Raw genomic sequence first — 27,243 nt, forward strand, 5'->3', positions numbered from 1 at the left:
TGCTCGTGCCATGGTCGGAAACCAGAAGGGATTTGTAAAGTTACTTGAAGATCAAATTGGCTGCCCGACAGTCAAATGTCACTGTTTCATCCATCAAGAAAACCTGTGTGCTAAAATTTCTAATTTTAGCACAGACTCTACCGGACACACTGTGCCCCCGACAATGGACCAGCTCAGTCCGGGGAGGGATTCTCCACTGCCCCCCAGGCCAGACCACGATGATGCTTTGGGGGTGCAAGTCTATGCACAGGTACTGCAAGCCCCCTGAGTGCATTGCCTCCTTGCTCCTGGGACATGTGGGTTTGAACAAAACATAGAATTGTAGACTGTCAGGGATAGCTCAGTGCTTTGAGCATTGGCCTGCTAAACCCAGGGTTGTGAGCCCAATCCTTGGGGGGGGGGGGCACTTGGGGATCTGGGGCAAAATTGGTACTTGGTCCTGCTAGTGAAGGCAGGGGACTGGACTTGATGACCTTTTGGGGTCCCTTCCAATTCTAGCAGATAGGATATTTCTATTCATTTCTTAATTTCTAGAAGGGACCTCAGGAGGTCTCTAGTCCAACCCCCTGCTCAAAGCAGGACCAATCCCCAGACAGATTTTTGCCTTGATCCCTAAGTGGCCCCCCCTAGGATTGAACTCCCAACCCTGGGTTCAGCGGGCCAATGCTCAAACCCCTGAGCTATCCCTCTCCCTGCACCATGTGATCTGCTCTGATGTGACTTCACCTCTGCGCCACCAGGGGGAGGAACAGGGCAAGGCGCATGCGCACTAACAGGAGCCGCAAGCAGCAGCCGGGGCGCATGCGCCACGATCGAGCGGGGACCAGGCGAAAGAGGCGCGAAGGAAGCACGCACGCGCGCCGCGTCTCGGGCTGGATCGGGCGCTGCGCACGCGCACAATCCCTCGCCGGGCAATGGCGCCTGCGCAGACCGGCTCGGAGGACCGAGCGAACATAGAGCGGGCGGCGCAGAGCGGTTCCACTTCCGGCGGGCACCAGAGTTTTGTTTCCGGGGGGGCGGGCGGGCAGCGGTGGCGCCCGGCGGCGGAGCGCGGGGATGCCGGAGATCGGGATCCGCCATGTGGTGTCCGCGAGCAGCGCCGACCCGGTGCGGGGCAGACCATTCCCGAGGGGGGCGGGCTGGGAGAGACCATTCCCCGGGCGGGGCGGGAGACGCCATTCCGGGGGGTCAGCTCTGGGTCGGCGAGACTACGACGGGACGGGAGAGACCATTCCCCATGGGGGTGCGGGAGGACTGAGTGGGGGAGACCATTCGGGGCGGGGGGGGGGAGAGACCATTCCCCATGGGGGTGCGGGAGGACTGAGTGGGGGAGACCATTCCCTGCGGGGGGGGGCGGAAGAGACCATCCCCGGGGGTGTCCCGCCCCCCTGACGATCTGCCCCACCCCCCAGACTCACTGCGCCGAGAACCTGCTCAAGGCCGACACCTACCGCAAGTGGAAGGCGGCGCAGGCGGGCGAAAAGCAGCTGTCGGTCATCCTGCAGGTGAGGGCCCCCTCCCCCCGCCGTGGAGCCAGGACTCCTGGGTTCTCTCCCTGGAGGAGGGGGGGGCAAGGGGGAGCCAGGACTCCTGGGTTCTCTCCCTGGAGGAGGAGGGGGGGGCAAGGGGGAGCCAGGACTCCTGGGTTCTCTTCCTGGAGGAGGAGGGGGGGGCAAGGGGGAGCCAGGACTCCTGGGTTCTCTTCCTGGAGGAGGAGGGGGGGGCAAGGGGGAGCCAGGACTCCTGGGTTCTCTTCCTGGAGGAGGAGGGGGGGGCAAGGGGGAGCCAGGACTCCTGGGTTCTCTTCCTGGAGGAGGAGGGGGGGGCAAGGGGGAGCCAGGACTCCTGGGTTCTCTTCCTGGAGGAGGAGGGGGGGGGCAAGGGGGAGCCAGGACTCCTGGGTTCTCTCCCTGGAGGAGGGGGGGGCAAGGGGGAGCCAGGACTCCTGGGTTCTCTCCCTGGAGGAGGGGGGGGGCAAGGGGGAGCCAGGACTCCTGGGTTCTCTCCCTGGAGGAGGGGGGGGGCAAGGGGGAGCCAGGACTCCTGGGTTCTCTCCCTGGAGGGTGGGGGGGTGTAGTGGTTAGAGCAGCAGGAGGACAGGGGGGCCTGAACTCCTGGGTTCCCGGAGTGGGTTGGAAGTGGGCCCTGGGTGGGCACCGCATCCCCGGCCCCTGACTCTCCCCCCTACCGCCCGCGGCAGTTCGAGAAGGAGGAGCGGATCCACAGCATCGATGTGGGCAACGAGGGCTCGGCCTTCGTGGAGGTGCTGGCCGGCAGCTCCGCCTCGCCCAGCGAGCAGGACTATGAGGTGAGGGGGAGGAAGTCGCGCGTGCTGGGCTTTGGGGAGCTCCCGGGTCTCAGGTGGGGGGCAGAAGGGTGGCCCTGGTTCAGTGAGCCCTGTGGGGTGGGGCCCAGCCTAGCAACCCCAGGGGGCTTAACCCCTTAAGACTGAGGCAGCGACAGGATTGGGGTGGGAGGGTGTCAAGGGTTTACGGAGGCTTCTCTAACCCCAGGCTTCCTGCCCCCACACCCCCACCAAGGTGCTGCTGGTCACCTCGTCCTTCATGTCGCCCTCGGAGAGCAAGGCCGGCACCAACCTCAACCGAGTCCGGATGTTCGGCCCGGACAAGCTGGTGAAGGCAGCAGCCGAGAAGAAATGGGACCGGGTGAAAATTGTCTGCACCCAGCCCTACACCAAGGTGGGACCCCTCCCGACCCTGGGACCCTCCTCCGCAGTGCAGCCTGGTCTGGGGACCCCTCGCATACTGGCCGGGCAGGGGTGGAAGGGATTACACGTGGGTGAGTGAAAGCGGGCAATGCAGACCAGTGGTGAGTGTGTGATCTGCTGGCAGTGCCCCCTGCTCAAGTCAGGTGGGTGCGACGTTCCCCAGGGTACAGCTGCGTCCTCTTGGTAAAGTCACCCCGCGCTGAGTGACAGGAATGTTCTCCTAGCCACTCCTGAATGACACCCAGGGCAGCATCCGCAAATCCTTAGTCTTGGCCTTGTCCCCCAGAAATGTGCGTCTTGTACTGCTCAGCCCCCTCCCGGCCAGCCCGAGCACGTAGAAATCCCATCAAAGGAAAGGTATTGGGCACCAGCCAAGGGGAGGGTCCCGAACACTCAGTCCAAACACACTGCTTTGGATGGAACCAGCAGAGACGTTTATTAACTGCAGAAATCTCGATTCTCATTGATTGCAAGTGATAAGGCATAAAAGTCAGAATGGGTTGCAAGGAAAAAGAATAGAAGATAAACACGGAAGTGAATCCCTAATTTACCCAACTAAGTGAAGTGAAAAGCAAAAAGGATTTTTCTCACCAAAAGCTTGTAGTAGATTTCACAGGCTGGATTTCCTTTCAGCCTGGGACACCCCCACCCCCACCCCCCCTTGGTTCAGTGTCCTTCCAGTGAATATACTGGTGGCATGAGCAAAGAGGTGAGATAGGAGCCACTGTTTTTCATTCCTTTACCCCTCTCTCCCTGACTATTACCCCTCACTTTGCGTACGTGATGCTTGAACTGTCCCTGGGGTGAAATGTACATTTCTTCATTCCTTCCCCCTGCCAGAGAATGCCTGCCTACATAGCTAAGAGTTTCTTAACACCTGGTGGGGTATAGGTCTGTCCTTTGTTGTCTCTGAAAAGCTAGTCTGTGGGCGTTCCCCAGAATCATAACATATTTTAGTAACATCATATAGTAAAAGCCCATAGCTTTACACACAGTGTTGTTACACACATTTTAGCAGGATAATGATGTTCAGCGGATTATGAGTTTTCAAGTGATATCTCACAAGGCAGACTTTGTATCAAATGTGTCATAACCTTATAAAAGTGGTGAACATGGGGTGCAGGGTGTGTCAGTGGGGGGAGTGAGGTCTAATGGTTAGACCAGGGGAGGGGGTGCTGGGAGCCAGGATTCCTGGCTTCTCTCCGCAGCGCTGCCAATGGGTCACTTTCTTTCTGGCTGATCTCCCCGTAGACCCTGGCATATGGGCTGTCCTTTGTGAAGTTCCACTCGCCACCCGAAAACAACGAAACCCAATCAAAATCTGCCTCCCCGGTGAGTAACAGCTTTGCCGGTGCCCCTCAATCCCGACCCACAACCCCTGCTAGCCCAGCCATGGGCTCCCCCTTTCCCCCCTCAGCTCTGCCAGTGCCCCTCACTCCTGATCCGCAGCCCCTGTTAGCCCAGCCCTGTGCATCTCTCTCCGTACAGAAGGTGACCAAGCTGGGCCAGTTTAAGGTGAAGGACGAGGACAGCAGTTCTGCCTCAATGAGGCCCGGGGCCCTGTTCTTCAGCCGAGCTAGCAAACCGCTTCTCACGCCGCCCAGAGGTACCACGAACCCGGGGGTGGGGGGGGGGCAGGACTCCTGGGTTCTCTGCCCGGCTCTGGGAGGGGAGTGGGGCCTGGTGGGTTAAAGCAAAGGAGGCTGGGCGCCAGGACTCCTGGGTTCTCTGCCTGGCTCTGGGAGGGGAGTGGGGCCTGGTGGGTTAAAGCAGGGGGGGCTGGGCGCCAGGACTCCTGGGTTCTCTGCTCGGCTCTGGGAGGGGAGTGGGGTCTAGTGGTGAGTCTGTCTAGGTTACCCAGAGATGCCGGTTTCCAGACGCTGTCCCATGCCCTCTGTGGTGCGTCCGGTTAGCTCTAGCTCCACGTGCTGCTGCGATTTGTGGCTGCGACATCTCTTGTCTGCTCTCCCATGCAGCCCCGCAGACGGAGGAACCATCCCCCAGCTACGCCGTGGCCACCCTCCAGGCCAGCACACCCGGCGCCTCCTCCCCCTCCGCCACAGAGAAACCCGCTGCCAGGACCTCCCCCAGCCGCGCTGCGGCCTCCCCCAAGGTACAGTCCTCTCGGCTGGGCGCGGCCGCTCCCTCGCAGTGGCGGGGGCTGTCGGAACCCGGGGGCCAGGTCCGGTGGCAAAGAGGGTGGGGGCAGGTTAGTAAGAGCCGTGAAAACAAGGAACGGCTTGATAATCCCGCCGCAGAGCAAGTGACGCCTGGTGCTCGACCCGTTTGGTTTAACCCAGGAACGGCTCCGGGGAGCCGCGATCCTCGTCTGTCTATTCACCGGGGAGGGGGATGAACCGCTGGAACACGTCCCCGAGGGGCGCAGGGGGTTCTCGGTCCTAGGAATGATTCAGGGGCCGGTCTCTGGCCTGGGCTGTCAGGGGGTCAGGAGCAGGCTGACGGGCATAGCTTGCTTTGCTGGACTGGGAATGACATTGTCTATATGAACCCCGGTATCCGGGCCAGAGCCCATCGCTGGGGACTGCATTCTGGTACCCACAATCTGCTGCATTGCAGATGTGCTTGGGTACGGGGTTCAACTTTTCGTCTTAAAGCACCTGCATCTCAGCCCCAGTGAGGGAACTCTGAGAAACAGCCCCCCCAGAGGTGGCGGCGTTCAGGAATCCAGTGCACATCATACCGGATATTTACCTTTCGCTTCTGACCCACTTTTCTTCCCCCTCAGGATCCAGCTCCCACCAAGAGGAAGTTTGAGTTCAGCAAGGAGAACTCGGCACCCCCCTCTGCTCGGAAACCTGACGCCGAGGCCCCCCACCCCCCGCAGCCAGCCCCCAAGAAGCCCAAAGGTGAGAGGGGACTCCTGGGTTCTCTCCCCGGCTCTGTGCATATTACACAGTGTGACTGATCAAGGTCTGTCGCTACCTTACGGGCCAGAGAAAGGTGGGGGGGTACAGTGTAAGGAGGGGAGGTTGGATCTGTCACTCATTCGGCCGGGCATTCTAGTTGGCTCAGGTGTCCCAGTAGGCGGGTATTATCGCTAACCCCCCATTGTCCTCCCCCAGCCCCAGAGCCGCCCCCCCGCAGACCGCCAGCCCCCAAGAAGCAGCCGAAGGAGCCGTCGCCGGAGGGGGCGGGGGAGGATTTTCATCGCCTCCTGCAGGGGACGGTCTTCGTGCTGAGCGGCTTCCAGAACCCCTTCCGCTCCGAGCTGCGGGACAAGGCGCTGGAGATGGGCGCCAAGTACCGGCCCGACTGGACCCCCGACAGCACCCACCTCATGTAGGTACCGCCGGCTCCCTGCCCCCGCCCGGCTGGTACCACCCAACAGCACCCGCCTCACGTAGGTACCGCCGGCTCCCTGCCCCCGCCCGGCTGGTACCACCCAACAGCACCCGCCTCACATAGGTACCGCCGGCTCCCTGCCCCCGCCCGGTACCTCCCAACAGCACCCACCTCATGTAGGTACCGCCGGCTCCCTGCCCCCGCCTGGCTGGTACCACCCGGCCAGCCCGACTGGACCCCTGACAGCACCCGCCTCACGTAGGTACCGCTGGCTCCCTGCCCCCACCCGGCCAGCCCGACTGGACCCCTGACAGCACCCGCCTCACGTAGGTACCGCCAGCTCCCTGCCCGGCTGGTACCACACAACAGCACCTGCCTCAAGTAGGTACCGCCGGCTCCCTGCCCCCGCCTGGCTGGTACCACCCGGCCAGCCCGACTGGACTCCTGACAGCACCCGCCTCGCGTAGGTACCGCTGGCTCCCTGCCCCCAACCGGCCAGCCCGACTGGACCCCTGACAGCACCTGCCTCACTTAGGTACTGCCGGCTCCCCGCCCTCGCCCGGCTGGTATTGCCCAGCCAGCCCGACTGGACCCCTGACAGCACCTGCCTCACTTAGGTACACCCCCAGCAGCCGGCCCCAATTCCCTACCCAGCTGGCCCCCAGCCACCCCCGCCCACCTGCTGCCACCCAGCCAGCCAAACTGGACTCCCGACAGCACCCACCTTATGTGGGCCCCGACCTTCTGCCAGTGCAGCCGGTACTTCCCAGCCTGATTAACCCTGCCTAATTCTGACCCAGTGCATCCTGGGAAACCCGAGGCGCACTGAGACACCAGGAGGAGAGCATGGGTGGACCTTCCCAACTGTGTGTTGTGCAAGGAACCCAGGAGTCCTGGCGCCCAGCCCTCCCCCACCCCCATCTAACCACTAGACCCAACTCCCCTCCCAGGAGTCCTGATGCCTTGACCTACCCCTCCTGTCTCCAAACGGCTGTGTGTGGGGGCGGTGCTTGGCCCTCTCTGATCTCCCTTCTGCTTCTCTCCCCCTAGCTGCGCCTTCGCCAACACCCCCAAGTACAGCCAGGTGAAGGGGCGCGGGGGCACCATCGTGCGCAAAGAGTGGGTGTTGGACTGCCACCGGGCCCGGCGGCGCCTGCCCTGCAAACGGTGAGGGCGGGGGGCACCCCACGTCCAGTGGGGTTGGGGGGGCCATCCAGGAGGTATCAGCAATGGCTGAGGCTCAGGGGGGTTATATGCTATCAGAGGTCAGATGGGGAGCTAGACCGGTAGAGAGGGTGCTGGGGGTCATTCATGGGGGGCAATCAGTGATGGCTGGAGGCCAGGGGGTTCAGTCCTGTTGTGGGAGTCTGGTGGGGGGACTGCGGGGGGATGGGGGGCTCCAGGGGGTTCACTCAGTTCGGGGGTAACCGAGGGGGTGTACCCTGGCAGGTACCTAATGGACGGGCCACCCGCCTCGGGCAGCGAGGAAGAGGAGAGCGAGGAAGAGCCGCCTGCCCGGACCCGCAAGACCCCCTCCCCCCGACAGGTAGGGGGCGTCAGGTGGGGCGGGGAGTGGGCTGGGGCTGGGAGCCAGGACTCCTGGGTTCTCTCCCAGCTCTGGGAGAGGAGTGGGGTCTAGTGCTTAGAGCAGGGGGGCTGGGAGCCAGGACTCCTGGGTTCTCTCCCCGGCTCTGGGGGTGGGGTAGGGTCTAGCTCCCCAAGCCCCTGCCCCCATGACACCACCTCGCCCAGACCCCCCCCTCGGACCTTTCTCTTGCAGAGAGCCGGGCTGCCCAGCTCCAACCACCAGGGCAAGGCACCTGCCAGGGCCCAGCCGCCTCTGGGTGAGTCCTCAGGGGAGGAGACAGAGCCCGGCACATCCTGGGCCAACGCCGGCAACTCGCAGGCCGGGGGGGAGAGCTCCCCGGCCTCCACGGACAGCGGGGAGCCCGCAGGTAGGGAGAGAACCCAGGAGTCCTGGCTCCCTGCCCCGGGAGGTATCCCCCAATGCCGTGGGGTGGCTGGGACTGATTTCCCGTGCTGTTCTCCAGGGGCGAGAGACCGCGGGGAGGGCGACTCCGGCGACACGGACGACGAGCTGAGGAGGTGGGTACAGCAGAGTGTGGCCACGGGTGAGTTGGGAGCCATGGGGGCTGATCCAGCGAGGGGGTGGGGACAGGAGGGATGGAAAAAGGGCCCCAGGGGCAGATCCTCCCCCCACGTGTGCTCATTCTGGGGAGGGACTCCTGGGTTCTCTCCCTAGCTCAGGGGAGTGGGGTGTAGTGGTTAGAGCAGGGGGGCTGGGAGATAGCACTCCTGGGTTCTATCACTGGCTTGGGGGGGGGGAAGGCAGGGAAGAGGAGGGGGAGTTGAGGGAGGGGTGTGCCCCCCGGCTGACCCACACTCCCTGATGCAGGGTGGAGGAGGAGCACCGCAAGAAGCAGCAAGCGGGTCGGGAGGCAACTCCGGACCCCGACGACGACCCCTACGGCGGCTCCACGGACGAGAACACGGATGTGGAGGAGGAGCCGGATCAGCCCATCCCGGAGCTGCCTGGTATGTGGAGTGGGACATGGGGACTCTGGCTTCCATCCGGCCCCATGGCAGGAACTGGCTTTCTCAGGGGGTGAGGAGTGGGGCACGGGGCCTATCTCTCTAGTGGGTGTGATTCTGAGTAGAACACATGAAGATTTTTAATATCCTGTGGCAGAGAGTCCCACAGGTGAACACGGTACGAGTCTGACAGGGAGACGCCCAAGCGGTTTTGTAGCATCCAGCCCTTTACGTTAACCTTTTCCTCCTCTGCAGATTTCTTCGTGGGCAAACGCTTTTTCCTGTATGGAGATTTCCCCTCCCAGGAACGACGCCTCCTGAATCGCTACATCACGGCGTTCAACGGGTGAGGGGCAGGCCACCGGGGCCTCAGGCCGTCACAGCAGCTGGTCCCTCCACTGGATGCAAACCCAGGAGTCCGGGTCAAATTCCATTGGGTGTGGGTTTAGCTCCCGAACTCCCCTTTGTAGTTATGAAATTCTCCCTCACTGCTGTCCTAAGCGTGATCTGCTGCTGGGAGGTTGTTAACCAGCCTCCGCGCCCCACCCCAGAGACAGCTGCATCTCTGTGCCAGACACATAGCTGTGTTCAGCGAGCAATTCTTTTATAATCGATGGACGTATGGGCTGGGGTAGCAGGGGCTGTGGTTCAGGAGTGAGGGGCATGGGAAGACCTGGGGCGGGGGCTGTGGGTCGGGAGCGAGGGGCGCGGGCAGGGCCCGGGGGGGGCGGGAGCAGTGGGTCGGGAGCGAGGGGCGCGGGCAGAACTAGGTGGGGGGGGGAGGGGCTGTGGGTCGGGAGCGAGGGGCAGGGCCGGGGGGGGGGAGCTGTGGGTCGGAAGCGAGGGGCGCGGGCAGAGCTAGGTGTGGGGGGGGGGGGAGTTGTGGGTCGGGAGCGAGGGGCGCGGGCAGAGCTAGGTGGGGGGGGGGGGGGGCGCTGTGGGTCGGGAGCGACGGGTTCTCGCTGATGCTGCCGTTCTGCTCCCAGGGAGGTGGAGGGCTACATGAGCGAGCGGGTGAACTACGTCATCACGGCCCAGGAGTGGGATGACACCTTCGAGGAGGTGAGAGGGCTCCCCCTGCTCTACCCCTGCCCCCCTGCCCCCCTGCACCACAATAGCGCCCCCTAATGGATGAGGTACATGTGTCCTCCCCTGGAGCAGGCAGGGGGCTGGCTGGCTCCGTGGGGACAGAGAATGGGACACGGGGCCTTTAAACTGTTTATGGCATTTGGGTGTTTAATGCAGGGCGTAGACTAGAGTCTTTGGAGCCAGGACTCCTGGGTTCTGTCCCTAATTGGGAGGGGAGTGGGGTCTACTGGCTGGAAGCTGGGAGCCAGGACTCCTGGGGTCTCTCCCCAGCTCCGGGAGGGGAGTGGGGTCTAGTGGCTCAGAGCAGGGGGGCTGGGAGCCAGGTCTCCTGGGTTCTCTCCCCGACTCTGGGAGTGGAGTGGGGTCTGGTGGTTAGGACAGTGGGGGTTGGGAACCAGGACTCCTGGGTTCTCTCCCTGGCTCTGGGAGGGGAGTGGGGTCTAATGGCTCCAAGCAGGGGGGTTGGGAGCCAGGACTCCTGGGTTCTCTCCCTGGCTCTGAGAGGGGGAGTGGGGGTCTAGGGGCTCAGAACAGGGGGGCTGGGAGCCAGGACTCCTGGGTTCTCTCCCTGGCTCTGAGAGGGGGAGTGGGGGTCTAGGGGCTCAGAACAGGGGGGGCTGATCAGATGCCGTCCTGGTGCTCTGTTCTCACTGCCCTGCCTTCGCCCCCCGCAGGCTCTGAACGACAACGCCAACCTCTCCTTCGTCCGCCCTCGCTGGATCTACACCTGCAACGAGCGTCAGCGACTCATCCCGCACCAGCCGTACGTGGTGGTGCCGCGAGCGTAGGGCGGCGCTCGGGGATCCCGCTGGCGCAGGGTGGCATAGACTCAGTGGGGCTCGCAGCTCTCCTGTGTACAGACGAGACGCTGGGCGGCTGTTCTCGGTCCCTGCCTCGGCCTCCTGTTCGCGTCAATGTCAACAACGGGCTGAGCTGGGCTGTGCCGGGGCAGGGCCGCCCTGGATGTACCCACCTCCCCTGGCCAGACTCCCTGTTCCCCTCGATGTACCCCCCCAATCTTCCCTCCTGGCTCCTCTACCCCCTTTTCCGCCAGCGCTGTCATTTCGACCTGTCGGGTTAAGCCTGGATTGAGTCTGTGTGCGGACGCCCCCAAAGGGATTTGAACCCAGCTTCTCGCTGTTCGCCCGCCCTACGAATACATCTCTTCGAACCGGTGTCCAGTCCCCTTTGCCCGCGCGGGCTTCCCCCCCCCTGTGTCCAGTCCCCTTTGCCCGCGCGGGCTTCCCCCCCCCCCCCCCCCCTGTGTCCAGTCCCCTTTGCCCGCGCGGGCTCTTCCCCCCCCCCCCCCGTGTCCAGTCCCCTTTGCCCGCGCGGGCTCTTCACCCCCCCCCCCCCTGTGTCCAGTCCCCTTTGCCCGCGCGGGCTCTTCCCCCCCCCCCCCCGGTGTCCAGTCCCCTTTGCCCGCGCGGGCTCTTCCCCCCCCCCCCCCGTGTCCAGTCCCCTTTGCCCGCGTGGGCTCTTCCCCCCCCGTGTCCAGTCCCCTTTGCCCGCGTCAGTTCCCTTTTCAGTTAAACCCACCTGGCGTCTGCGGGCCGGAGTCTGTGACTGGAGGTGGAGAGCCCAAGGGGCTGGGTTAGATGCTAAACTCCAGAGCATTTACAAACCCAAAGCAAATGCAGGAAACCTTCCGTCCCTGCCTGACCGCCCCGGGGACGGTGCAGCCGGGGGCCGCTTTGCACCGTGAATTTCCACCGAGCCGCAGGGCGGGTGAGTTCAGGTCTTCGCATTTGCTCTGGGCAAGGAAATTAAGCTGGTTAGTTTCCTTCCCTCTCCCCCCTGGTCAGTTTCAGTCCTGTCTGGATGGTTTCCCTTTCTCCTGCCCTAGAGCCTGGACTGCTGTTTGTATTTGTGGGGGGCGGGGGCAGGTGGGAAGCTCTTTTATACAGAATTTTCTTTGAGCGAAATAAACCGCTTTCGGGTGAAGCTTGGTTTAAAAACCCCCTTTAAGGGGGGTGGGTCTGGTCTCGCTGCACCCCTGGCCTGGGCCCCACATGGAGGCTACAAGTCCTGAGCCCCCTACCTCCCACTGCAGCTGAGGAGTGGCCCCCCCCAGGTTTCTTTGAAAGGGCCCCACATTGTCCTTCGAAAGGAGACGTGCTGCTGCTGAGCCCCCCAGCTCTGTGCCCCCATGAACCCACAGCCCCCAGAGCTGCGTGGGGAGCGGGAGTGGCCCTGCTGCCATGAAATTGAACGCTGCCCCCGTCTGTGGTTCTGGGAGCAGCCTCTGCATGGAAGCTCTGGGCACTTCAGGCGTGTGATCAACGGCGGCATCGCGCTCTCTGGGCCTGAACGGGGCTGGAGCGACTGCTGCCCCCCAGGCACGCTCCATCCCCTCGGCGGCCCCGGGTCTGCGCAACCCCCATCTCCAGCCGTGGAGTCCTAACCCGTCCGTCCCCCTCTGAGCTCTAGCTAGGGATGGGGGTCTCTGCACGTTCGGATCTGGCCTGGGCAGGGAATCCAGCCGGGGAACTTTCTTCCCGGCTCTGGTCTGTGCCCGCGGTGCTTTCCTGACTCAGGCCAGCCAGGGGGAGAAGAGATGTGCGCGGGGGTCCTGAGCCGGAGCCCAGCTCAGCTGCTCCCCACACCACCTGGGGGGGCCTGTCCTTTGCTGCAGTGTGTCTCTTTCCTACTTAAACCTGTTAACGAGCCCAGGCGTGGCCCCCTTGTGTTGATCTGACCCCACACCTGCCAGCGAGCGGCAGAGATGAAGCAGGGGAGCTGAGAGAGACCAGGAGGTGGGTCCAGGGACAGAGGCGGGAGGGGCACTGGAAGAGCTTGGGAGGAAGGGAGCCCAGCGCTGGGATAGCAGAGGGCTGCCGGTTGGAATTGAGGGGCACTCGGACCTGGGTGGGGGGCTGTTCATCTGGAGTCTGGAACCTTGAGGAGGGGTTGGGGGAGTTCAAGACTCCCCGGGGGGTGATGTGTGTAAGATTTGGGGGGGGGGCAGTCAGCCCCTCCAGCGGAGGATGGACGGACGGGGACAGTCGTTATTACTTTTGTTTAGATTTCAGGTACCAAGGTACCATTTGTACCAAGAAAATAAAATGAGTGAATTTCTCCCCCCCCCCCCGCCCTGTCCTCCCCATGGGGTGTATGTGGGGAGGGTTCCACACACAAGACACTGGAAGAAGCTTCTATAAATGGAGTAAGCCTGCCTGTGCCCGGGGGGGGGGCTGGGTCCCTCAGAACAAAGGGCACCTGAGCCTTGCATCCCCAGCTCCACGGGGATGGAAATCCGGGCCAGGAGGGAGGCTGATGCTTAGATGGTGAGCGCTGGGGGGCCAGGAGTGTCTCAGTGTTTGTGCAGTGCCTGGCACGGTGGGGTCCTCAGTCCTACCCTGATACACCAATAATAGACCGGGCTGAGCGCAATGGGGTCCTGGGCTGGGGCCATAGAAGTAACAGAGGTCAGAAGTGCTGCCCAGGTCTCCTTGGTCCCGCCTCCCCCCATCAATCTGCCTCTTTCACCACAAGATGTGGGGGGAAATATGTCTTGATCCAAAGAAGCGTCCAGGTGTGGGAGTGGGGCGCTAGCTCTGAGGGGCCCTTTCCCCTCTAGGGTTTGGGCTGGATCACAGTCCCGTACCAGTGATTTACCCCCCCTCAAGGCTCATTTAGTTTTGACTCTGTTGTTTAGTATTTTCTCGCTCTCAATTCTTGTAGCAAATTGGTTAAATTTCACCTACAACGTTTTAAAAATTAAAATCTGGGTAAAGTTATTTTTGTTACTTAACTTTTTTTTGTAACCTGCTACAGAAATTTCCCAGTCCACAATTTATCTTTGTTACTTTTGTTGTTTCTTTTCCGTCACATTCTTTCATCTGATTAATTTTACTGAGCAACTATCGATTTGTACCCAACACATTGTCACCTGGTTATAATAATCGGTAACTGATCATTGATAATCTATCATCCAAGATCTGTTGAGAGTATAGCAATAATTAATACTTATTAATAATTAACTAATGGTTAAAGGCTTGACAATTTGAGTTTTAGAATTTTTGACATCAATTTTTTATTTAAAGCATTTTACATTTCCCCCCCTGATTTAAATGTTCACTGCTGCGGGAAGTTACGGGGCAGTCACACAACAGGGCGGGTCGGACAATAATTATTTGATGACTAAACGTGAAAGCTTTCTACCCGTTCCAACACTCCTTGTTGACATGGACAAGGCAAATACCCTGAACTCCAGCTCCGCTCTGTGCCCCAGCAGCGCTGGTCTCACGTCGCCCATCTGGACATTTCGATGCTCATCGATAGGAAGCTTTTTCCATCGGTTTGCGTGGGTGAAATTAACTTTTATCGATGTTTACTGAGAAAAACTGACCCCTTCCAAGGCGAGGTGTAACAAGACTCGTCACTGTTCATTAAACGTGCAATCTGGGCTTTACAACAAAATATTAATAATTAACACAACCAATCAGTCATTTATGTCTTTGCAAAGGCTTACGGCCAGCGGCCAACCTGACGCCAGCCCCCGCAGCAGGAAAATGGGGAACTCCGCAAGGAACTTAGAAGCAGAGCAGGAAAGGGGCCGAGTACATAAAGAAAGGTGAGGCGTGATCCGTGGGAGGAGGCTCGCCCGCACAGTGCCAAGTCAGAACTAGGAGTCGGTAATCGGGCCTGCAGCGGGTATGGCTCCGAACGCTGGGGACGGAGGAAGCGACTGGGGTAGATCGTGCAGAGAGTGGGGATAAACCCATTCAACTGGACCCTGGGAGTAACAAGGCCGAACCGTGCTCGGAACGAACGAATTCGGGGAAGGATGAAGCTGGCACCGATTCTAGAACAGTGGAGGAGATCCAGCTTGGATGGTTTGACCAGGGGGGAAGAAGATTGGAAGAACAGCCAGGAAACGGGGGATTTACGTTAGCTGTGGCGGGTAAAAGCCGGGTTAGAAGAGACCCAACGCTAGCTGGGGTTTGGTGAACAGCAGCGTCTCAGGAGCTGCTCCTAGACAGATGGGAATGGAGACCAGCTAGCCGCAGAGAGACAGGCTGAAGGCGAGGAGAAGAATCAAGCGTTTATCATCTAATAGAAAGTACGATTGGTGGTTAATACAGAGTGAGTATACCAGTGCTAATTTACAATTAACAATCGATAATTACTAATCATTAAGACTGATTTAGTCATGGAATCCGTGACTTCCAGCCACCTCTGTGACTTCAGCTTGCGGTGGTCGGAAGCTGTGGGGTCCCCCGCTGCCCGTGGGGCCAGAGAGCTGTGGGGTACCTCCACTGCCTCTGGCGGCCCCTGCAGCTCCCGGCTGCAGCGGGGAAACCCCTGAGCCGTGGGTGGCAGGGGTACCCCGCAGCCCTGGTGCAGCTGCCCCGCATCGGGCGGTGTGGGCCACACCGATCCCCATTTTGTTTGGGATATTTTTAGTAAAAGTCAGGGACAGGTCACGGGCAAAAAAGGAAAATTCACGGAAGCCGTGACCTGTCCCTGACTTTTACTAAAAATAGTAACAAAAGCTTACCTTAATAGTACGGCTATCATTTAGAACATACAGTATTTTAATATATAATATATAGTCCCGAATTTCTAATACTTAATAAATAATGACGAATTTCTCATTTATAATATAAAGTGTTACTATATAGTCCCTAATTTATCATACTAATTTATCATTTATGATATAAAGTGTTATACATGATAAATAGTAGTTATCATTTAGTTATGCTTATTTGTTAATTATTATAAAAATTGTATATTAACATATGATATACAATCTTTAATTTATAATAAATAATTACTAATAATGTATTTATAATATACATTATTGTTCAATCTCTCATTTGATATAATTAATTATTAATATTTGATTTGTAAGTATTACCATATTGTTGAGTATCAGAGGGGTAGCCGTGTTAGTCTGAATCTGTAAAAAGCAACAGAGGGTCCTGTGGCACCTTTAAGACTAACAGAAGTATTGGGAGCATAAGCTTTCCTGGGTAAGAACCTCACTTCTTCAGATGCAAGTAATGGTCCATTACTTAAGTGAGGTTCTTACCCACGAAGGCTTATGCTCCCAATACTTCTGTTAGTCTTAAAGGTGCCACAGGACGCTCTGTGGCTTTTTACCATATTGTTGGTTAACATAATATTATAAATTAGAGATTGTATAACAATAAACACAGACCCGATTGAGATCAGGGCCCCTTCGCGCCGGGCGCTGCCCAGACCCCAACCGAGATTGGGGCCCTGTTGGGCCAGGCTCTGCCCAGACCTGACCAAGCTCGGGGCCCCATCGCGCCGGGTGCTGCACAGACGCACGGTGATACCTGGGCCTTGCAGTGAATGATGGCATTTGATGATTATCGATGGTCTCCCATTCCCCCCAATCCACATGGTGCTGGCGCTCGGGCGTCTCGCTGGTGTCACCTCACTGTCATGCACCAATAATCCAGCCTGCCTGCATCTCACCAGCAGCGGCTGGAATTTTGTCCTCTGGGCGGGATTTGGGCCCAACAAGCAGAAATCCAGTCTCGGGGGCTGGATTCAGGCCAAGATCGGGGCGATGGGATTTACACAGGGGAAAGGCCCTGGTGTGAATGAGATGGGGAACGTCCACAGAGCGACAGCCAGTTCCTGCCCGCTGGGGCTCTGGCCCCATTGACACCCCGCCCAAAATACAAACGGGGCCAAAACCGACCCTTGTGTTACACTCGGCCATCGTCCCTCTGGGACCAACCCCCCTTCCAGCCCCCCAGCCCCCTATACCTCCAGCCATCCCCCTATACCCCATCCCCTGCTCACCTGTCCCCATCTCCTGCCCACTTGTCTCCCAATCCCTGACTCACCTGTTCCCCATCCCATGTGCTCACCTGTCCCCCATCCCCCATCTGTCCCTATCCCCTGGGCTCACCTGTCCCCCATCCCCTGGGCTCACCTGTCCCCATCCCCCATTCACCTGTCCCTATCCCCTCCGCTCACCTGTCCCCATCCCCCCACTCGCCTGTCCCCATCTCCTGCCCACCTGTCTCCCAACCCCTGACTCACCTGTCCCTATCCCCTGTGCTCACCTGTCCCCATCCCCCGCTCACTTGTCCCAATCTCCCACCCACTTGTCCCCATCCTCTGTGCTCACCTGTCCCCATCTCCTGCCCACCTGTCTCCCAACCCCTCGCTCACCTGTCCCAATCCCCCTGCTTACCTGTCCCGTCCCCCCCATCCCTGGCCTGCCCCAGCCGCTGGTCTCTGCCCTTCTCCAGCTGGTCCCTGGGCCTCGCCTCAGACCCCCCGGCCCGGGGTGATGGGCGCAGCACAGGCAGCTGCAGGGTGCGGGGCCGTGTCAGGGCAGTGCACGGGGCCAGAGTCAGGGGGACCCGGCTAGAGACCCCCCCTGGGTGCCTGGGGGAGCCCCCAGCCCCTGTTCCAGCCCCACAGAACTCCCACAGATCCAGCCCCACGTACGGACCCTATATACCAGGGGCCCTGATCTCGGTTGGGGTCTGGGCAGCGCCCGGCGTAGTGGGAGCCTTGATCTCGTTTCCTATCTTGAACAGCACCTGTAGGTGCTATCGTCAAACACCCAATATCTGCTCCTCCCAATTCAGGACCCTCTCCTTCACTCTCCAACAGCCCGGCCTGGCCGATGGAATATTTGCTGCTTCCCTCCGGAGACCTGGTACCGACCTGGTCCCTGAATTTTCTCTCATCCAGAGAGGCCGGAAAAGAATACTGGGGCAGACAGCAAAAGAGGGAGAGAAACCAGCCCACTGGCCGGAGATGGGAGGTATTAACCCTTTAATTCTGAGAAATGAGGGTAAGGAAGATGGGACAGACGTATGTAGATGGGCAGCTTTCTCCGCGGGGATCCCACTCTAAAGGGCGCAGGACCAGTGGGCCATCAAGAGCCCTGGCTCTGGTTGGTTTGAGACGTGCAGAGGGGCGAAGGGAAAATCCCGTGTCTGAGGCTTTCAGGGCAGAGCTGGTGGCAGCGGTGGGATAAGCTGAGGGGCGTTGAATAGCCCAGCTCTGTAAGGAAGCGCTAACTGGAGTCTTTTGCATTTAATTTCCCCAGGGTTTTCTATTTGTCAGCCGGGCGTGCAGGCTCCCAGCTCCCCGACAAGGTGGCTGAGCCCTGTTTCATAAGAGGGGAGGTTCACCCTTATACAGGCCTGTGTCCCCCTTAGTTCGCCTGGGTTCTATTTCCAGCAGCAGAAGGGGAGGGTGGCCTGTGGGTAATTGCCAAGGAGTCAGGACTTCTAGGTTCCATTCCTGCCTCTGGGACTTGATTCCCAACCCCGCCGCCGCCAGTGGCTCTAACCACTAGATCCCACTCCCTTCCCCGTGCCAGGGAGAGAACCCAAGCGTCCTGGTTCCCAGCCCCACTCCCTTCCCGGTGCCAGGGAGAGAACCCAGGCGTCCTGGCTCCCAGCCTCTCCCACCCCCCACCCAGAGCCAGAGAAAGAACCCAGGAGTCCTGGCTCCCAGACCCCTAGTTCCCACTCCCCTCGCAGAGCCAGGGAGAGAACCCAGGCGTCCTGACACAGCATGGGGAGGGGACAATGCAGGAGGCTCAGTGGGGGGGGGGGGAATCCCCAGGGGGCGGACGCAGCCGAATCCACCATGAAGGGAGGGGGAGGAGGGAGGAGCCGCTGCCGGACGCGACCGAATCAACCTAGCCGCTGGGAGGGGCCAGGAGCAGGGAGCGAGCACTCGGCTGTACCAAGTGCTCGCACGGGGCCGCGTCATGACTCCCCTGAGCGCGCTCACTTGGTTTCTCTCAGCAGCTCGGGCTGATGTCTATGGCGCGGGGTGAGGGAAAAAATTCATCGGGCAAACGCGCTGTGGCTGTTCTCTCTATGCGTCTCCCCCCCCCCCCCCCCCGCCGCAGCTCTCAGCAGCAGGCAGTTCCAGGCTTGGTCTCCCCTCCCAGGCACACGGGGTTGGTTTATTAGGGTCTCTGGGTTGTTTATTGTAGGGTCTCCTGTGAGCTCTGGTGCTGCACTGGCATGTTTGTTTACTGTAGGGTCCCTCATGTGCACTGGGGCTACAGACACTAATGCATTGTTGGCTCTCTCCGGAGTTCTGGGGCTACACACACTCGTTTGTTTATTGTAGGGTCTCTCTGGAGATCTTGGACTGCATAGCCTAGGGTTATTACTGTTGGGTTGCTTATGAGCTCTGGGTGAGTGTGCATGCTGTTCGTTATAGGGTCTGCCCTGAGTACTCGCACTACACCCGCTGGCTTATTATTGTAGGGTCTCCCTGAGCTCAGTGGCTTTGCCTCTATATTTTATTTTAATTTCTGTAGAAAAAAATCATCGATGGAGCAGATAAATACGGAAAACATCCTGTGGCAAGGGGAGAAGAGAAGGGTTAACTCCCTGCACCCCACCCCTGCTCAACCCCATTAGATTCTGCTCCCCTCCCAGAGCCAGGGAGAGAACCCAGGAGTCCTGGCCCCCGGCTCTAACCCATTAGAGCTACCCAGCCACTCAACAAACCACTCGGCTGCTTCTTGAAAAGCAAAAAACCGCAGGATTGGAAGCAGGGGAGCGATTAGGTGAAATCCTAGAGATCAGGCCGAGGCTGGAGGAGCAGTACTTCCTTAGTGAGATGGGGGGGACTCCATTGGGGGGAGGGGGTCCCCGAGAGGGCAGGGGGGTGATAATTCTGCCTGCGGTAACTGTCACCGCCCACAACAGCCGAAAAGAGGGCAGAGTTCAGCGCTACTGTAACTACACCGCGAGGGCAAAGGCGGGGATGGGGACCCAGGACGCCTGGGTTCTCTCCCTGGCTCTGGGAGGGGAGTGGTGTCTAGTGGTTAGAACAGATGTAGCTGAGAGCCAGGACTCCTTGGCTCTGTTCCTTTCCCTCCCCCTCTCCATCATGGCATCAGTTGCCGGTTGGTAAATCTCTCCCTCCCAGATACAATCACCTCCGACAGCTTCACACCCAGCGGCTCCGTCTCCCCAGCCCTGCACCCAGATGGCACATTCCCAGCCTGTTCCCGGGGGCCCAAAATCATCCCCGGGCCCAAGCCAGCACAGGCCTGGTAACCACAGCGCAGCCAGAAGGGAATGATTGTGTCACACCCCCGGGGACCCAACAGGCAGCCGGACTGCACAGTATGTGCTCATCTCTAGAGAACCCAGGAGTCCTGGCTCCCAGCCCTGCCACACCCCTTTAATGACTGGAGCTCACACCCAGTACTTCTATCTAGGGGCTGGGCTGGGAGTCCTGACTTGTGCCCTGGGGACGAAGTCCATATGGCCAAGACTATAAACAATGACGTCACTTCTTCCCACCCACCCCCTTCTTTAACCCCTTGTATCCGCATCTGGGGCGCTGAACTGCTCCCTGGGTTTCTAACCCTCTCCCACCTGGGCTGCCTGGCAGGGGCACATGTCCAGAGGAAAGGGCAGGCAGGTGAAGGGTTAATCTCAGCTGCTTCTTTGGCAAAGGGCAGAGACCAGCCCGACAGTCAAAGTCCTTGTGGACTGCGCCCGCCCTGCTCTAACCACTAGATCTCACTCCCCTCCCAGAGCCGGGGACAGAACCCAGGTGTCCTGGCTCCCAGCCCCCTCTGCTCTAATCCACCAGCCCCCGCTCCCCGGGGATAGAACCCAGGAGTCCTGGCTCCCAGCCCCCCTGCTCTAACCACTAGATCCCACTCCCCTCCCAGAGCTGGGGAGAGAACCCAGGTGTCCTGGCTCCCAGCCCCCCCTGCTCTAACCACTAGATCTCACTCCCCTCCCAGAGCCGGGGACAGAACCCAGGAGTCCTGGCTCCCAGCCCCCTCTGCTCTAATCCACCAACTCCCGCTCCCCTCCCAGAGCCGGGGAGAGAACCCAGGAGTCCTGGCTCCAACACCCTCTCCCCCCCGCTCTCTTTCCACTAGGTGATGCGGCCTCCCCTATAGTTGGTATTTGGAGGGTTAATAAGATGAACGGGAAATGAAACTACCAGGCCGGGAGCTGTCCTGCAGAATGGACCAATCAGGATAGGATGTGTATGGGGGATTGTGGCCTTCATTTGCATATTTAAAGGGGTCTTGATCTGTGGGTGTGGGCCCAGCGTTATACCCTCTTCCATGTGTTTGCTAATGTTCTTGGAAGACCCTTCAATAACAAACCAGTGCAACTAACAGGTTGCAGGGGGTAACTCTTTACTGTGTGTGAGTGTGTGTTTCCAAAGAGGCTGGCCTGTGAGTGCTTGTGTCTTGTTCTTGGTGCACCTGGGGTATGCCAGCGTGACTGTAGCCCAGAGTGGCTGTGTGTGTAAGTGTAACCCTGTGTGCATTGTGAGACAGAGGGGGGGACTCTGGGTATGTGTGTAACCCAGTGTGTGTTGAATTGTATATCTGTGTGTGTGTGTGCATGTGCCAGGGCTGCTGTGTGTATAATTGTATTCCAGGGAGTGTGTGCGTGTCTGTGAGAGGGACGTGTGTGTATATCTGGAACCCTGTGTGCAGTTATATCGCCGCGTGTACATGTGTGGCACTCCATATCTCTATGCAGGTGTCTCTCTGTGTGGGTGTTACACACACGAGGGAAGGGTATCCGCTTGTATTAACCTTCCCTAGTGGGTGTATCGGTTACCCTTCCCTAGTGTGTGTGTATTGGTGTGTATCTGTTTGTGTTCATCTTCCCTAGTGTGTGTTGTGTCTGTGTGGGTGTTACCCTTCCTCCCTAGTATGTCAGAGGCAGCTCTGTGTCCCCGGCCCCAGCTCCCCCCTATGTGCAGCTGTCCCTTTAAGGGCTCCGGGCTCCCTGTCCCCGCCCCCTCCCGTCCTCCCCAACCCCTGGCATTTAAAGGGTCCGTCCCCGCCGCGGGCACCAGCGCAGCCCCCGCGATCCCGGCATGTGGCTGTCCCGGAGCTGCGCGGCCGCGGCCGCTGCCCGGCGGGCCCTGCCCCTGCGACCCTACTGCACCCGCCGCGCCCAGCGCCAGGGGCTGCTCTTCCGGCAGGTGAGCCGGGCCCGGACTCCTGGGTTCTCTCCCCGGCTCGGGGAGGGGAGTGGGGTCTAGGGGCTCAGAGCAGGGGGGGCTGGGAGTCAGGACTCCTGGGTTCTCGCCCCTGCTCTGGGAGGGGAGTGGGGGCTGGTGGTTAGAGCAGGGGGGGCTGGGAGCCAGGACTCCTGGGTTCTCTCCCCGGCTCGGGGAGGGGAGTGGGGGCTGGTGGTTAGAGCAGGGGGGGCTGGGAGCCAGGACTCCTGGGTTCTCTCCCCGGCTCGGGGAGGGGAGTGGGGGCTGGTGGTTAGAGCAGGGGGGGCTGGGAGCCAGGACTCCTGGGTTCTCTCCCCGGCTCGGGGAGGGGAGTGGGGGCTGGTGGTTAGAGCAGGGGGGGCTGGGAGCCAGGACTCCTGGGTTCTCTCCCCGGCTCGGGGAGGGGAGTGGGGGCTGGTGGTTAGAGCAGGGGGGGCTGGGAGCCAGGACTCCTGGGTTCTCTCCCCGGCTCGGGGAGGGGAGTGGGGGCTGGTGGTTAGAGCAGGGGGGGCTGGGAGCCAGGACTCCTGGGTTCTCTCCCCGGCTCTGGGAGGGGAGTGGCGGCTGGTGGTGAGAGCAGGGGGGCTGTGAGCCAGGACTCCTGGGTTCTCTCCCCAGAAGGACATGCTCTGGCAGTCAGGAAAGTCCAGCCCTCCTTATTGCTGGTCTGATCTGATCCTGGTGCTGTAACTTCCCCGCCCTCCTACAGGACTTCTGGCTTCCTGTCCGCTCCCAGGCCAGCTGATCGCTGGTTTCCCATCCCAGGCCAGGCGGGTGGCAGGCCTGTCACCTGGCTGCCTTGGCATCGAGCCCTCAAACGGCAGCCCTTGGCGGGGAGCCTGGAGCTGGGAATGACTGATGGGGAAGGAGGGGCAGGAGGGATAGCACCCGAACCATGGGTAGAACCCAGGAGTCCTGGCTCCCTCCTCCCCCGCCGGTGCTCACTGGATCTCCCCTCCACAGCTCTTTGAGCCCGTGAGCTGCACCTACACCTACCTGCTCGCGGACCTGAAGACCAAGGAGGCGGTTCTGATCGACCCGGTTCTGGAGACGGCCAAGCGGGACGCGGAGCTGGTGAGGGAGCTGGGCCTCAACTTACTGTATGCAGGTGAGAGCAGCTCCCAGGGGGTCGGGATGGGGACAGTCTCGTTGTGGAAGGGAATGGGGTCACTCAGGGCCTTTCCCCTGTAGGGGGCACCGGCCCCGATCCGGCCCCAGAGCAGGGACTGGCTGGCTCGGCGGGTGGAGAACGGGGCCTTTCCCCTCTAGGGGGCACCAGCCCCGATCCAGCCCCAGAGCAGGGACTGACTGGCGCGGGGGATGGAGAACGGGGCCTTTCCCCTCTAGGGGCACTGGCCCCGATCCGGCCCCAGAGCAGGGACTGGCTGGCTTGGCAGGGCGGGAACAGGTCGGGTTCCCGTCTGTAAATCCCTGGTTCTGCTCCTCGCAGCCAACACCCACTGCCACGCCGACCACATCACGGGCACCGGGCTGCTGAAGAAGATGCTGCCCGGCTGCCACAGCGTGATCTCCCGGGACAGCGGGGCCTTGGCCGACATCCTCATCCGCGAGGGCCACGCCCTGGAATTCGGGGCCTTCGTAAGTCACCTGGGCACTGGGGCTGGGACCCCGGACTCCTGGGTTCTCTCCCGGCTCTGGGAGGGCTGGGGGAGGGGGGGGTGTCTCGTGATTAGAGCGTGTGAGTGAGGGGGAGGGGTGTATTGGGAGCTCAGACTCCTGGGTTTCTCCCCAGCCCTGGGAGCTGAGTGGGGTCAGAACAAGGGAGTTGTGAGCCAGGACTCCTGGGTTCTCTCCCCGGCTCTGGGAGGGGAGTGGGGTCTAGTGGGTCAGAGCAGGGTGGGTGGGGAGCCAGGACTCCTGGGTTCTCTCCCCGGCTCTGGGAGGGGAGTGGGGTCTAGTGGTTAGAACAGGGGGGATCCTGGGAGCCAGGATTCCTGGATCCCATGGAGGGTCATGTCGCTGACTCCCCCTGTCTGTAGGCCCTGGAAGCCCGCTCCACCCCCGGACACACGGACGGCTGCCTGACCTACGTGCTCAGGGACAGGACCATGGCCTTCACCGGGGACGCCCTGCTGATCCGGGGCTGCGGCCGCACCGACTTCCAGCAGGGTGAGGGCGAGCTGGGGTGGGGTGGGGGGTTTCTTGGAGGGGTAGTGAATGGTTACCCTGGGGACAGGAGGGTGCATCCCTTGGATATGATGGTGGCTGCCATGGCGATGGTGACAACCGCTGGGCATGACCTGGAAGTGCCATGGTGAGGTGTGTGTGTGTTTGGGGGGGTGTTATCTGTAGGACATGCATGGTGATTGCCATGGGGATGGAGGGAGCATCTCTGGGTTCACCTCCTAGTCGCCATCGCCCTGGGGAACATGGCTGCTGGTTGCCATGGTGACGGCAGTGGGTGCTGGGGCGATGATGGGGGTGCCATGCCAGGGAGCTTTGGCCAGGCAGTTGCAGGGGATGCTGGGGTACCATGCCAGGGGATTGGCTGCATCTCCCACTGTGTGGTAACCAGGCCCCACTTCTCTCCACCCCCCAGGCTCCCCGGAGACCCTGTACCGCTCCGTGCACGAGAAAATCTTCACGCTCCCCGGAGAGTGTCTGATCTACCCCGCCCACGACTACACGGGTGAGTCCGAGCGCGGCGCTAGGGGGCGCTGTGCTCCAGGGAGCTGGGTGGGGGCTCCCTCTGCTGGTGCTGTATCTCACCCGCCCCCTGGCGCCCCCTGCAGGCCAGACGGTGTCGACAGTGGAGGAAGAGAGGACCCTGAACCCCCGACTGACCCAGAGCTGCGAGGTCTTTGTCCAGCTGATGAACAACTTGAACCTTCCTCAACCCCAACAAATTGGTGAGGCTGGGAGCCCGGACGCCTGGGTTCTCTCCTGAGGCTGGGAGGGGAGTGGGGGTCTAGTGGTTAGAGCGGGGGGGTGGGGAGGATAGGTTTTATCCCAGCTGAGGGCCGGCGTGGGGTGTAGCCGAGGCCGGGGCCCCATCGCTCTGACTAACGTGTCTGTTTTTTCATCCTCTGCAGATTTTGCTGTCCCAGCGAACCTCAAGTGTGGGATACAGGATGCAGCAACTTAGCCTCGCCCTCTTTCTCCAATGCCACGCCCCTCGTGTTAAGCCGCACCCACCTCATCATAGGCCACACCCTCTCATTGACCCTTATGATGATGGAAGGTCCTTTGGCCTGGGGCTGGCTGTCCCTGACTCTCACTTGGGTCCCCCCCCTTAAGCAAAATGTGGGGCCTCCCTCTTTGGGGTCCTGAGTGGGAGGGCGCATCCCTTAAGTGGGGAGGGGGTTAATGATCTTCAACCATGGCAGCTTCCCTTCCCCCGCTGCAAAGTCCCCATCAATTCCTCTGACCGCCCCCCAGTTTGGCGTTAGGGAGTTTGCACCTTCCTCTGCATTCACTGTGGGGTGGGAGCATCCCATGAGCCTCCCCAGGGGAGCAAAGCCCCCCCCCCCATTCCCTGAGCCTGGTGTGCAGACAGCGGGGAACCCCGGCAGCCGGCATTGGGGTGTGAGAGAGGCCCCAGGCCCCTGTAGCCTGCATTTGAATGACAGGGTACCTGCTTCCTACCCACTCTGTTTGCACTAGCTGGACTGTCTCCGTCTCTGCTCCGCGGGGCGTCAGCACCTCCCGGCCTAGAGCTGGGAGCGGGGCTCCCACTCTGGGCAGGGAGCCCTGTCTGTGAATGTGACTTAATCGTGGGTGGGGGGTTTGGAAATGAACCGCTGCCGAGAGAATAAAGTTGTGTTGGACCTATTGGAATCGAGTGTGCCTCCGAAGGCGGTTACCCACCAGAGGGCGCTGCTCCCTCACATTTCCCAGCCTGTTCCCTGGATTTGCTCTCCCCCCCATATAGCCCAGGGGGCCCAGACCCCCTCGCCTCCCGCCCCAGGAACAGCAGCAGGAGCCTGCCCGTGGTCTTGGCCCAGAGAAAGGGCAAGAGGGAAGGAGAATCGGCTTCCATCCCTTTCCCCGACTCTCCAGAGCTGAACTCGCCCCCCACCCTTCCTCTTGGCGTGATAGTTTCCTTTTCCTTTCCTTCCTCTCCAGGGAGGGGTAAGCCCTGGCCAGAGCCCCCACTGCTTGAAAAAGGGAACCCCCCACCCCTCAGTCTGTTCCCACCCACCCTGACCCCTGCAAACAGGCCCAGCCAGCCGGACACCACCCCAGAGCCAGGCGCAATGCTGGCGGGGCTCCGTCCCAGCTGGAGTGGGAAAGGTCTTTCTGCCTGGTGAACTCCATGGGGCTGGGATAGAGCCAGCCCCAGACACCCCCTCCAATAAGGGGTGCTGCCCCTTTAAGGCTGCAGCCCTGGCAGAAAGGAATTGTGGGAGATGTAGTCCCAGGGTTGATGGGTGTTGTAAGCTGGGCAGCGAGGCATGCTGGGAAGGAACCAGGCCTATAAAAGAGCTCCCTTCTCAGCTACCAAGAGGGGGGTCTGGGTAAATAAGGGGGGTGGACACCTTAGCCAGCCAGCAGCTGTGAGACACTCCTTGGGCAATTGTGCACCATTGCGCATATGCAGAATTTGGGTCCCCCCCAGATTTTTTTTCTTTCCCTGCAGAATATGAGATTCGGCTGGGGAAGGAACGCGAGGGGCCATGCGCTCTTCCCCGGCAGCAGGCGTGCTGGGAGCAGCCGGGGGGATGTAAATCACCACCGGGGCTGGGCGTGCGTGCCAGACTGTCCCTCTCGCTCGCTCTTGCAGTGTGCCCGCTGCAGAGAAGCAGGCCCTTCTGCTGTGTCGGGTGCACTGCTGCGTCTGTGTCGGGGGGCTGCAGGGTGATCCCCCCAACCTCTGTGCAGCCAGGGGCCTGTGCTCCCCATTGGGAGGCAGCCCCCATGTGCACCCCTTGTCCATGTCACTGCGCCTAACCTGCAGAGGCGTGGGGCTGACCCAAGCAGCTGTGGGGAAGCCATGGGGAGCCTTGGCCAGGGCTGCCATTTCAGAAGGGTGGGGGGCACCTATTTCCCCCCCCCCCCGAGTTCCTGTCCCTTTCTGCTCCTGGGGATCATCTGTGTCGTTACAGACAGACTTGCTGACAGGGATTTTGCAATAAATTACCAAAATAGTTGAAAGTGAGGGGATGAGATGGGATTATTCTGACAAAATGCACAGTGGGTTACAACGTTGTCCGCAGAACTTTTTGGATTTTTGGCGCAGAATTCCCCCCGGAGTAGGGAGCCTGGCACCATCTCCCCGAGCTGCCCCAGCAGCGGTCTCTGCGGTTGCGTCCAGCCCTGGATCTCAAAGCAATTAACACAGGTTAATTGTGGACCCTGACAAACCTTTCCATCCCTGGGGAAACCTTTCCAACCCTGTGATGAACTGGGACTGTTTTTACTGTGGTCTTTGAATGCTGACAGGGGAGTGTGGCTAGGATAGTCTGCATTGGGGGATGGGAGACTGACCGATGGTGAATACCTGAGCATGTAACATGAGAACTCAGGAAGGGGTTAGAGGCCAGGTGACACCTTGGCCCGGGAAACTGAACAAAGGCTAGAGGGAGTTTCGGAGCTGGCTGGTGACATGGCTGGGAGGCAGATGGGGCTCTGACCTCCCAAGGGGG

General features: G+C 60.4%; 2 protein-coding genes across 6 annotated transcripts; both read left to right on the top strand.

The window, feature by feature from the left end:
- Window positions 1–947: 947 nt before the first annotated feature.
- Window positions 948–13,413, top strand: XRCC1 (X-ray repair cross complementing 1). Of its 2 annotated transcripts, none has more exons than XR_006173589.2 (17): window positions 948–1,107; window positions 1,413–1,505; window positions 2,201–2,308; window positions 2,541–2,699; window positions 3,980–4,060; window positions 4,217–4,334; window positions 4,705–4,841; window positions 5,475–5,595; window positions 5,812–6,028; window positions 7,082–7,198; window positions 7,481–7,577; window positions 7,812–7,986; window positions 8,083–8,163; window positions 8,448–8,587; window positions 8,840–8,930; window positions 9,571–9,646; window positions 10,348–10,413. XR_006173589.2 is itself a non-coding variant. In XM_024112695.3 (17 exons), exons 1-17 carry the CDS (start codon window positions 1,057–1,059, stop codon window positions 10,459–10,461), a joined length of 1,950 nt encoding a protein of 649 aa, XP_023968463.1. In that variant the 5' UTR covers window positions 948–1,056; the 3' UTR covers window positions 10,462–13,413. The 2 variants fall into 2 exon arrangements, 1 of the variants encoding a protein (XP_023968463.1); XM_024112695.3 differs by having other exon boundaries at window positions 8,083–8,137; window positions 10,348–13,413.
- A 149-nt stretch (window positions 13,414–13,562) lies between these two features.
- On the top strand, window positions 13,563–25,429 carry LOC101936154 (persulfide dioxygenase ETHE1, mitochondrial-like). Of its 4 annotated transcripts, none has more exons than XM_065574022.1 (8): window positions 13,563–14,761; window positions 17,257–17,435; window positions 22,601–22,745; window positions 23,088–23,236; window positions 23,638–23,767; window positions 24,198–24,287; window positions 24,391–24,507; window positions 24,691–25,429. In XM_065574022.1, the coding sequence occupies exons 2-8, from the start codon at window positions 17,295–17,297 to the stop codon at window positions 24,741–24,743; spliced, it is 825 nt and encodes a 274-aa protein (XP_065430094.1). In that variant the 5' UTR covers window positions 13,563–14,761; window positions 17,257–17,294; the 3' UTR covers window positions 24,744–25,429. The 4 variants fall into 4 exon arrangements, with proteins under 4 accessions (XP_065430094.1, XP_065430095.1, XP_005312352.2 ...); XM_065574023.1 differs by having other exon boundaries at window positions 17,282–17,435; XM_005312295.5 differs by lacking the exons at window positions 13,563–14,761; window positions 17,257–17,435 and adding an exon at window positions 21,453–21,619.
- The last annotated feature ends 1,814 nt before the right edge of the window (window positions 25,430–27,243 follow it).

The sequence above is a fragment of the Chrysemys picta genome, chromosome 20, assembly GCF_011386835.1.
Source record: "Chrysemys picta bellii isolate R12L10 chromosome 20, ASM1138683v2, whole genome shotgun sequence".
NCBI classification, from domain to species: Eukaryota; Metazoa; Chordata; order Testudines; family Emydidae; genus Chrysemys; species Chrysemys picta.